Genomic DNA, 10162 nt, shown 5'->3' on the forward strand with positions numbered 1-10162 from the left:
TTAAGGGCACAACGGAATCAAAGCGCCGGCACAATTCGTATTCTGCTCCTCGCGGGAAAAATTTCCAAAGATGAGAGAACCTGAACGCCCTGAATTATCAGTCGAACAGCATTCCTCCTCATAGGCTTGTTTATAAATCTAATAAAGCTTTCATTCCATTCATCTATAAAAATATCTGAAGTGAATAAAAATTGGACTCGAAGCCGCGTTTGTGGTCTGGTTCTCATGCTCTTTGTGTAGTTTTATTATTGGCACGAAAAAAACAGATATGCTGCTTCACAGGCGATAAAATTTAAAACACTGATTCTCTTCATTTTGAACATTCTAGTACAAGCCATTACAGAATTTTAGTTTGTGTTTCGTCGTGAGGTTTGTACAAAAGAAAGATATTAGCCATTAAACACGATACGCCAGCGTAATTTATGCTATTTTAATGCTATTCAGAGCTGAAGTCAAATTACGAAACTTACCAGTTGTAAGACAGATCGCTTGGTTTTACAAGTGTTGTTGCTTAGTTCAAGCAACTGCCCACTATGTGTATTGATAGACTCAATGTGTTGAAAATATTCATGTAAAATTTATGCACCAACTTAGCCTACAGATTTGCCCGTTAAGTGTGTCAACTATGGCGCGTGCTCGGATCGACGAATCACAAGCGCGTGGTACAGCTTGAGAGGGTTGTCTGCCAAAGGTTTTTTGTTTTCAAATAAAAGTTCAAAGAAATAAATGAAAATGTCTGTAAAATTGCGCATTTTTTTATGCCCCTGAAATCTCAAGAGTGGCTCCTGAACTGTTCCCATTAATGCACTTAGTGAAAAAACAGCCAGCAACACTCGGTCATTGAAGACACCGCGCAGGTAACCATGTAGTTTCTAGGGGAGTAAATCATAATCACCTGATAAGATCTATGTGCTGTGAAACTTTAAGCTCTAGTGTACTTTCACAAAAATGCAATGGACGAGCATATTCTTTTCTCTCACAAAAACACTTTTCAAAAATATGAACCAAATTATTCTCGTGGGTTTATGGTTCGTACTGTTCACTACATCGTTCGTGTGCTTTGTACGATTCTCACCTAGATATAGCACTGAACACCCATCACAAATGAGGCGCCTCGAACGAAGAATTTTACCTAATGACAGACCAAGATGTGGACGAGGCGAGAAAGGCAAGAAAATAAAAAAATGAACTCGAATTTACAGCTCGCGGTGTTCCAAGAAATTGTGAGATAGTCGCTTTTCTCAGCAAATGCTAGGTTCTTAATAGCAAGATTCTTTGGAACTATATGCTACTAACGCCAATATTTTGTTAGTGTCCACGGAGCTAGTTGTCTTCTGACGAGCGCATAACAGATGTTACCACTGTTCTGTGCCTTACATGTATGGGCGGCTCAATAGAAGGTATAGGACTCATTAACTCAGTCCTATACCTGAACTCTATTTTTTGCTGCGGTACATAGGTTTGCTGCGGTTACATAGAGCACATAGAAGGGTCTGGCGCGAAGACGTCGGGACTATATATGACAGGCACGAAACAACCGCCAGAAACAAAATATAATGAATAATTTTGCGGAAGTTTGTCCTATCAGGCACAATACTGAAAAAAATTGATGGCCACTGACCTAATCAACTGGAACAATTCAAAGTCGTTGCGGAATCGCATAAGGTCAGTGACCGCCGTTTTGTTAAGCAACAATTTTTGGGGGGAAAGTCTTTCTTACCTTGCGTGAACTCCACGACGCTTCGATTGCCGACGGCCCGATTAACGAGAATCCCGTGGCTTGGAAACACGGTCACTACAAATCTCAACTTGGCGTCAACACTGTCGCTGTCGTACGCGCGCAGCACGTCACTGGTGAGGCGAAATCCGAGCCGGCGTGAGCTATCCAGGTACGAGAGCGCGACCGCGCCCTTGTTCACAGCAATCTGGGGAGGACTGTTGTCCACGGCGATCACCTCGATCGGGAACTGCTGCGGTGCGTTCGTTGGGTGCTGGACGTTGGGGTGGACGTAGAAGTCGCGGTGAACGCCGTCGGTTACGACAAACGTAAAGTTGTCCCGCGTGGTGTCACTACCATCGTGCGAGTAAGACACCCTGTTGTCGCCCAGGTCCGCCATGCTGAACGAGCCAGCCTCGCGAGACCTGTCGATGATGAGCCGGCCGTGGACGGGCTTGTGGATGACGCGGAAGTGGACGTTCCTGTCCGGAGTGTCCATGTCGTCTGCCTTCAGCTCGAATGGAGTGATGAGGCGCTCGGTCCCCTCTCGGAGCCTGAGGCCCGATATGAATACCACGGGCTTCTTGTTGTCCACGTCGGTGATGGAAATTCGGAACGTCCTGTACACAGAGTTCCGCCCGTCGCTCACCTCGAACTCGAAGCTGTCCAGCTTGCTCTCGTCTTTGCTGGTGTGCACGTAGCTGATCTTGTTCCCCGCCAAGTCTAACTGGGTGAACGACCTCAGGATCACTCCGGGCGCGTCGGAGCTCTCCAGGTGACCCTTGGTGGGCGAGTGAGTAATGGTGAATCGAAGCCGCTCGTCATGGCTGTTCAGGTCCGTTGTGCTCAGTGCTGCAGTGGTAAGAGTCACCTTGCCGCCTTCGGGCAGCCTCACTCCGCGATTCACTACTTCCGGGTAGATGACGTCGATACTCTCGACGGTCACCCAGAAGTACTGGTCGATAAGTGAGTTGGTGCCGTCTGTGACATCAAGCCTGATAAGATCACGAACTCCGGGCGCACCGGTATGGGCGTACAGGACGAGTCCGTAATCGATGTCTTGCTGGGTGAAGTTGGAACCGAGAGATAAATTTCGCGAAGGCTGGTACGTGGTGGAGTTCAAGAGTTGCAGTATGCCGTGTCTGGGGATGTCCCTGATAACGTATGTCAGACTAGAATCCTCGGAGTCGATGTCTTCTGCCCTGAGTACCCGATTTGTGATCGTCTTCTTTTCTTCCATCGCGACCTCCAGGCCATCGTTAACTGCCAGCCTGGGTGTCTCGTCGTCGACAGGCATGATAACGACAGAAACTAGTTTCCGGCTTTCGTGCTGGCCATCACTGACCGAGAGCTCGAACGAGTCTGCGGTCGTCTCGCTGTCGTCGTGTCGATAAACTACAAACGACGGCGCTCTAACATCATCGACGTCGAAAGTATCCAGTTGCATCGTTTTAGTGGACAGTATCTTTCCGTGCAAAGGCGGCTTGGTGACCCGAAACGTCAGTGCATCCTTAGGTCGGTCCATATCCGCGGCTTGCGTCACAAGTTCCTCCAACGAGGAATCAGCGCCTTCCATCACAGAAATCTCGCCAACCGTTATCTCAGGGTCCTCGTCATTCTTCGGTGTTATCTGCACGTGAAACTTGTGCTTGGGACTAGCGTTCACGCCATCGGAGCAAATGAAGGTGAAGTTGTCTTCCAGAGGCTCGAATCCGCGGTGTATGCTTTGCACGTAGTTAATCCAGCCGGAAATCAGTTCCGCAATCGTGAACGCCGACACGGGCACGCCCACCTGTACTCGCTCCGAGCCCGGAGACGGCGACACGTTCTCCACGTAGCCGTGGCTTGGCTGGACGTCGATGCTGCAGAGGATGTCTTCGTCGTTCGTGTCCACATCAGTGGCGGACAAGTGCACCCGCGTGATAGTCGCCTTGCCGCCTTCGGGGACGGCGAGGGACGGTCCGACCAGCACTCGCGGTGCAACCGAATCAACGGGCTCGACTTTCACGTGCACGAGGACATCGTCCATCCTTCTCGTCCCGGAATCTTCGGTGATGCTGAGCTGGAATATGTCGCTCGAACCGCTCACTCCCGTCTCGATGCCACTGTGAACGTAGAACACCGTTCTCTTGTGCAAGTCCTGCAGAGAGAACCGATTTGCTTTCGTTCCGCTGTTGAAAATGCTGCCTTGTCTGGGAGCGTGCGTTAGAACAAATTCTACGGAGCTCTTATGTTCATTCGCGTTTTGCATATTAAACGTATGAATGTCCAATAGAACCTTGCCGCCCTCCTCGACGCTCAGTGGCACATTAAGGGTGCCCGGTCTTTTCGGCACGCGGGGAGACTCTTCCGACAGCGGCTTAATATTCACCTTAACCGTCACGGGCACTCTGTGAATCCCATCTCGAACTTCAAGGTCGAACTTGTCCACCCTTCTTGCCGAACTTCCCGTGCTCTCATATTTAATTGATCCGCTGGCTATGTCGGAGCGCGAGAAGAAGTCGTTCGGGCCTAAAATTTCTCCGCCTAACCGAAGCGCTCCGTACAGCGGAGGCTTAACGAGGACGAAGCTTAGCTCTTCGCTCGCCGTGTCCGCATCAATGGCGTCCAAGTCCTCCAGAGTTATGTCCGCGGAACTTTTTTCGACCACCGTTATGCCCCGGTTGTGTACCGCGGGCGGTTTGTTGTCCACGGGCTGCAGGAGTATCGTGAACACCTGACCCGCCAGCACGTTATCGCCGTTGTCGGACACCTCGAAGTCAAAGTTTATTATCCTTGGCACGATGCCCAGCTCGGCCGACGGGGGCCGGTAACCGATTTTGTGATGGTTTACTTCCGCCTGCGTAAACTCCACGACTTCGGCGTCCGGGTCGTCCATGCGCACCACCGAGCCGGCGCTCATCGGGTTGCTCGCGTCCGTGTCGAAAGGGGCCTTCGTAATCCGATACCGCAGCTCCCTCTCTTTCGTGTCAAGATCGCGGTAGCGCAACTCCTTCTTCGTGATCGAGGTCAGCTGGAACTCTTCCACGAGGAGATGAAGCGTTGCGTCGGGATGTTTCTCCGGCGGCAGATCGTCCACGGGAAGAACCTTAACCAAGAACTCGTTCACGCCCGACTCGTTGGGCGGCTCGTTTTCGTCCGAGAGACGGAAGAAGACTCGGTCTGTGATAGGTTCGGAAACGTGATCTCCGGAGTGGCGGTAGTAGAGGTTCCCTTCAAGCAAGTCTACCTGTTCCCACCTGGTCACTTCGCCTTCGTACAGTCCGTCCTTGAAGAGCCAGTGGAAGGAATCGGCCGGCTTCTCGACTTTCTTGAGAAGCAGTGTGCCGTGTTCCGGAAACGGGGGCAGAAGCTCGAAACGAATACCGAAATCATCGCTGTCGACATCTGTGGCGCTCAGGTAGCGGGACGTGATCTGCACGTCTTCCCCTTTTCGAACGGTGATGCCTGTGTTAATATCCAGAAGAGGCGGCTCGTCATCTACCGGATAGATGGTGACGGGAAAAAGAAACTCGACTTCGTGCCGCCCGTCGCTCATCTTGAATACAATGTTGTCGGTGCTTGTACTGCTTCCATCATGCCGGTAAGCGACGCGCCCCTCGTCCAAGTCGGCCGCCATGATAATATTCGCTTCCTCTCCATCTACCGTAATAATTCCGTGTCTCATTCCGTCTACCACAGTCAAGAAAACCTCGTCAAGGTTATCTTGGTCCGAGAGAAGCAAGCTGTCTCCTAATTTTTTCGATTTGCCTTCGACGAGCGTGATACCTGTATTTTTAGTGACCAAAGGAGCTATCGTGTTCGTGGGTTTCACGACAATCATCAATGAGAACGGGTCCGAAACTGCCCCTTCCGGGTCGATTATTTCTACCTCCACTCTAAATATTCTCCTTTCATTCGACTGCTTGGAAGGAGGCACGTAGGCTATTTTTAAAGCCTGCACGTCTTTTTGAAAGAACGAAGTGGTGGGCACACGGCGGTCATCGGTCGTCACGAAGTAGCCTTCTTCGGGACCGAGCGTAGTTCTGAGGTTGAACAGTAGGGCACCGTTGTCACTATCCGAATCTTCAGCGGCAAGAACTGTGGGAGTGAGTGGCGTCATTATAAACTGGCTGACGTCGAGGCGCAATTCGGATGCAAAAGTCGGCTGGGGTACGGAGTTCTCAACGCCAGCTTCGATTTTCACCGGCAAATGAAAGCGCTCTTTTCTCGGTGAGTGGCCCGCGGAATCGGTGACTTCCACGAGCAAAGGTACGTAGTCCCATTTCGACGACATAGGCCCGCCGGTGTGGCGGTACCTGACGTCGGCTTGCAAAAAGGAGCTGCAACTCGCGAACTGCGTCGGGACATCACCAACAAGATCACCGTGCCGAGGGAACCTGTGCACTTCCGTCAGCACGCGCACCCTGCAGACACTTCCCGGTTCTGTGGCAGCGAAACTAAGCACGTCCTCACTGATGGGCTGGCTCTCGCCACCCAGCGACGACACGGTCAACGGGTTCACCTTCACTGCGATCTGGTACGGCTCCGGCGACACTTCCACTGACAGCAGCAGGGGCACGATGAGCGTCTCGTTCTCGGCCTCGTACTTGACGAGGAGTCGCACCCTGTCCAGGAGGGGCGCGATCCTGGAGCCGAAGTGCGTGTAGGCCACGCTGCCGAAGCCAAATCCACACGGGAACGACGCGGGCTGGAGCCTTCCGGGCCGGCTCCAGGACAGGGCGGAAGGGGGCTCTCCATCCTCCGCTTGCAGCACGTGGACGTCGCACCGGTCTCCGGGGGCGACCCGTATCCGGAGGTCCTCGGAAGGGCTGAGGAACACCGATCGACCCAGGGCCACCGTGAGGGGCTCGTTTTTGAGCACCACGTCGCCAGGTGAGAGGCGGCCGGCTGCGCTGGCGACCAGGCCCACGGCGGTGAACAGCCAGAGGAGCCGCCGCTTCATGAGCGATCCTGGTGCGCTGCAGCCGCCGGCCAGAGGCGCTGGAGATCGCGGCAGCGGCGGGAGCAGCGGAGAGATGCTGCCGACTCGGCGGCAACTTTCATGTTGTTTAGGTGGTCTCGCAGGGAGCGCCACCGGGCCGCCTTCGCGCTCTCGCCCTCGAGACTAACCCCCCTCTCCTCTGGGCACGTCACTCGCTGCTGAAGACGAGGGGGGCGGGCGGGGAGGGGAAAGGTCCCGCCGCGGCGCGTAGCTCGACACCCATGCGTCCCCCTCGCAGGCTCGTCCGCTGCCCGTCCCTTGTTTGCTGCCGTTTGGCGTGGGGGAGGGGGGGGGGGGCGGTGGCAAGGCGAACCAGTAAACCTCGCGGGAGGAGGAACGATGAGGCGTGCTGCATCACCTTTCTCCGGAGTTTCTTTGGCACGGCGCAGGTCTCGGTCAAAGAAGCCAGCGCGTGCTTCCCGCGATTCTTCTGTGCCATTCGGAGCGAAGGCGAGCCCTGCTCGCTAGGGTCCGCGGCTATAAGCTTTTATTATTTTATTTTTTTGCGTCCGGCATAGAGACGCCCTGTCGGGGTCAACCCGCGCCGTCGTATTGTCGCCACTCCCAAACGAGGTGGGATGACAACTCTCGAGAGCATATTTCACACCCGATAAGAACAGCTTAAATGGACACAACGACTGGGTCGAATTTCTCCCTTTCTAGATGAGCCACCTCCACATATCATTTTTATTTTGCTTCGTTTATTTTTACGCATTCAAAAACTGAACATAGCATCGCCCCGCTGCATTCGCGCTCGACTTCTCCCCTTAGAGTCTATTGGCAGTCTCGCCATTCAGAGTGCGGCCTTGGGTTTCACATATTTGTGAACTTGACCAAGACTACAACCACATGCTCATTGTCCGTGAAGGATCAAGGTTTATCCGTACCAGGAAGGAGCAAAAAATGCACGTAGACAAAATCGGTAGCGGGAAATCTTTAGCGTGACAGAGCTATTTTGCGGCAGATCGATGGTAAATTTCAGTTATTTATTTTTCAACTGGAAAGGTCTCTTTTTCCTTTTCCAATTCCAGTTTTTATTTCTATGACGAGGCTCTACGCGGTGGAGCCGAGAAACGCGCCTTGAGCGCAGGGACCAGCGTTCCGAGCTAGGCGCACAATCGCTCGAAGTTGTGGGGCTGTAATGGCTGTCATCAAGTACATCCAGCGGCAAGGTAGGGAAACAGTAAAATAGTCTCTTGTGCCGTATTTATTAACGAGGAAAGAAACCGGACGGGCACGTGTTCAAAACGCAGCGATTACGAGTACGAAAGATCTGAGTTTTTATATTGTGAATGTGTGATCATCAAAAACGGCAGAATAATAATAATAAGAAGAAAAAAAGCATATTTGCTCAGAATCTTTAAAAAAAAATAACATGGCAGGTAGCCACGCATGCATGCAGTTAGCCGAGCCCAGGCATCTTTAATTTGGCTTATTTATTTTTCCTGCCCATGATTATAAGTTCTATTCCTCATTTTCCGACCCCCTTTGCGACAGTTCGCGTCGCGAATCTTAGGGTTCATCAGGTCACTGACGTCTCTTGTGCTCTCTGAGGAGCCTATTAGAAGCCTTCGCTTTAAGTTGAGACATCAACGACTTCCGTAATAATAAAAAAAACTAATCGATAACCTTGCCATGACGATAAACGTAATGAACGGGCACAGCTCGTGTGCACCGTTATTTTCCGCAGCGTGTAATGATTATAGGGACTATCTGTATTCGGACCAGACACCTTATAATCTTAAAAGCAGCGTGGGTGGGCTAAAGCTACCCGCTTCCTCGGCCGATAAGTCGGAGAAAATCGGTCTTCCACTTTCTTTTTTTTCCCCCTTTAGCCTCGACACTCGGCTCACATGTTCCGCATCAATCTGGACATGATCAAATCTGACCTCTGTTTGTTCTCATTAAAAGGACGCAGCATACACGCGCGCAACATTTAATTGCTCATTAACGCAATTACGGCCCCTGCTTATATATGCGGCATAGTTAATAGCTCCGCACGGTCATGCATACTATAGTGCGCCTGCCTTCCAAGCACGCGCTTGCCGCTTTTATGACCCGAGCGAGCTCTCCATCTTTGCGTCCGGTTAAGTGAAATGCTAAAGCGCCTATAAATAAGCGTGCGTTCATTAACCGGTATAGCGCACCACGGTGCGTCGTATACCTCGTGCCAAGGAGTGCTCCCGAAACTTCGATTGAGCGTTGCGTGAAGGGGGAGAGAGGCGAGGAGGGGGAGGGGGTGGGCTCTCATTAGGCCCGCATTTGGGAGCTACCCGCGTAACTGCGTTGGGACATAATTAATTGCGACGCAAGCCCAGCCTAAGCTGTAGGCTGGTCTCGAATTTCATTCCTGGCAGTCGATTGGTACAGCCAGTGCTCAACCTTTCGCTAGCGCATATACGGTCAGTGCTCAAGGGTCACGGCGCCGCTCCGGCAGCAGCAGCAGCAGCAGCCTGGTTCCCTCCTTTTTGACGTAATCCAGAAGCCCGCCGTTCATTAGGACGCGAGCTGACAAGAGGTTCGTAACAGAACAAGGTTCTTTGGCGCGACGGCTGATCTGAAGGATCGCGAGTGGGTTTCTCTTTATATCGGAAAGCTTTGTTCGTTCTGAAGTAACCCCGCGTGACAGCAGGCAGTTGAGTAGCGCAGTAATGAAATAGCAGAGACCGCCCCCCCCCCCCTCCCCCGACTCCCTTGTTCTTCTTATTGTTTCTTAGCAGCAGAACTTGAAATACAAGAAAGAAAAATAATCGAAAGAAACGTCCTTTCTTCCAGCTAAACTAGACAGCGGGTGCTTCAACAGCAACAATGCAAGTGAAGAGCAAGGCTTCGAACGAAGCGATGCAGAACTATAAAAGTATTAACAAGCGAAAGAAGCAAGTGTCGTATACGAACTGAGAGCCAGGTGATCGAACAAACAAGCTAGCAAAACCAGCAACCGAAGCAGCGAGCGCTCGCGACACACAGAAACGGGACGTGGACAAACAAACGATTCGAACGAAATAAACAAGTCTGACATATGTAGCTTCCCCTCGGAATAACTGGAGTCTGGTTTCTTGGTAAATATTTGAATCCGCGAGCGAACGTGTCTTTCTAATGGAAAACAAATAAACTGAGGGGAAGAGTATATCGACAGCGGCCGGGCGTTTCGCGCGGCTCTATAGGTCGCCCTTTCCTGTGCCGTTTAGTCGCTTACCCGTCGCGCCTTGTACGGGCTGCTTCGCTCAGAACGGTGCAGCGTTCTGGAAGCTATAGACCAAGTTGGCGACGTCTACAGTAACAGGCTGAATTGTCAAAGCTGCGTTGCACGTAACCAAGACTTGTGACTGTCTGGTGACCACGGGCCGGACAATCAGGGCAGTCAAATATAAGACAGCCGAGGGGCACCGGCAAACCACACTCCGTTCTTATACAGGGTGTTTCATTTTATTCAATACGGGTGAATTAGAATACGCTGATTG

At 51.9% G+C, this 10162-nt stretch overlaps 1 protein-coding gene across 1 annotated transcript in view; it reads right to left on the bottom strand.

Moving 5' to 3' along the window:
• LOC144129091 (FRAS1-related extracellular matrix protein 2-like) overlaps positions 1–6764 on the bottom strand; it is a 192422-nt gene extending 185658 nt beyond the window's left edge. Inside the window, exon 1 of the mRNA XM_077662998.1 lies at positions 1721–6764. Coding sequence (XP_077519124.1) covers positions 1721–6662 — 4942 coding nt within the window. The 5' untranslated portion in view covers positions 6663–6764. The remainder of the gene's footprint in view (positions 1–1720) is intronic.
• Positions 6765–10162: the final 3398 nt, after the last annotated feature.

This window comes from Amblyomma americanum, chromosome 4 (assembly GCF_052857255.1).
Source record: "Amblyomma americanum isolate KBUSLIRL-KWMA chromosome 4, ASM5285725v1, whole genome shotgun sequence".
Taxonomy (NCBI): domain Eukaryota; kingdom Metazoa; phylum Arthropoda; class Arachnida; order Ixodida; family Ixodidae; genus Amblyomma; species Amblyomma americanum.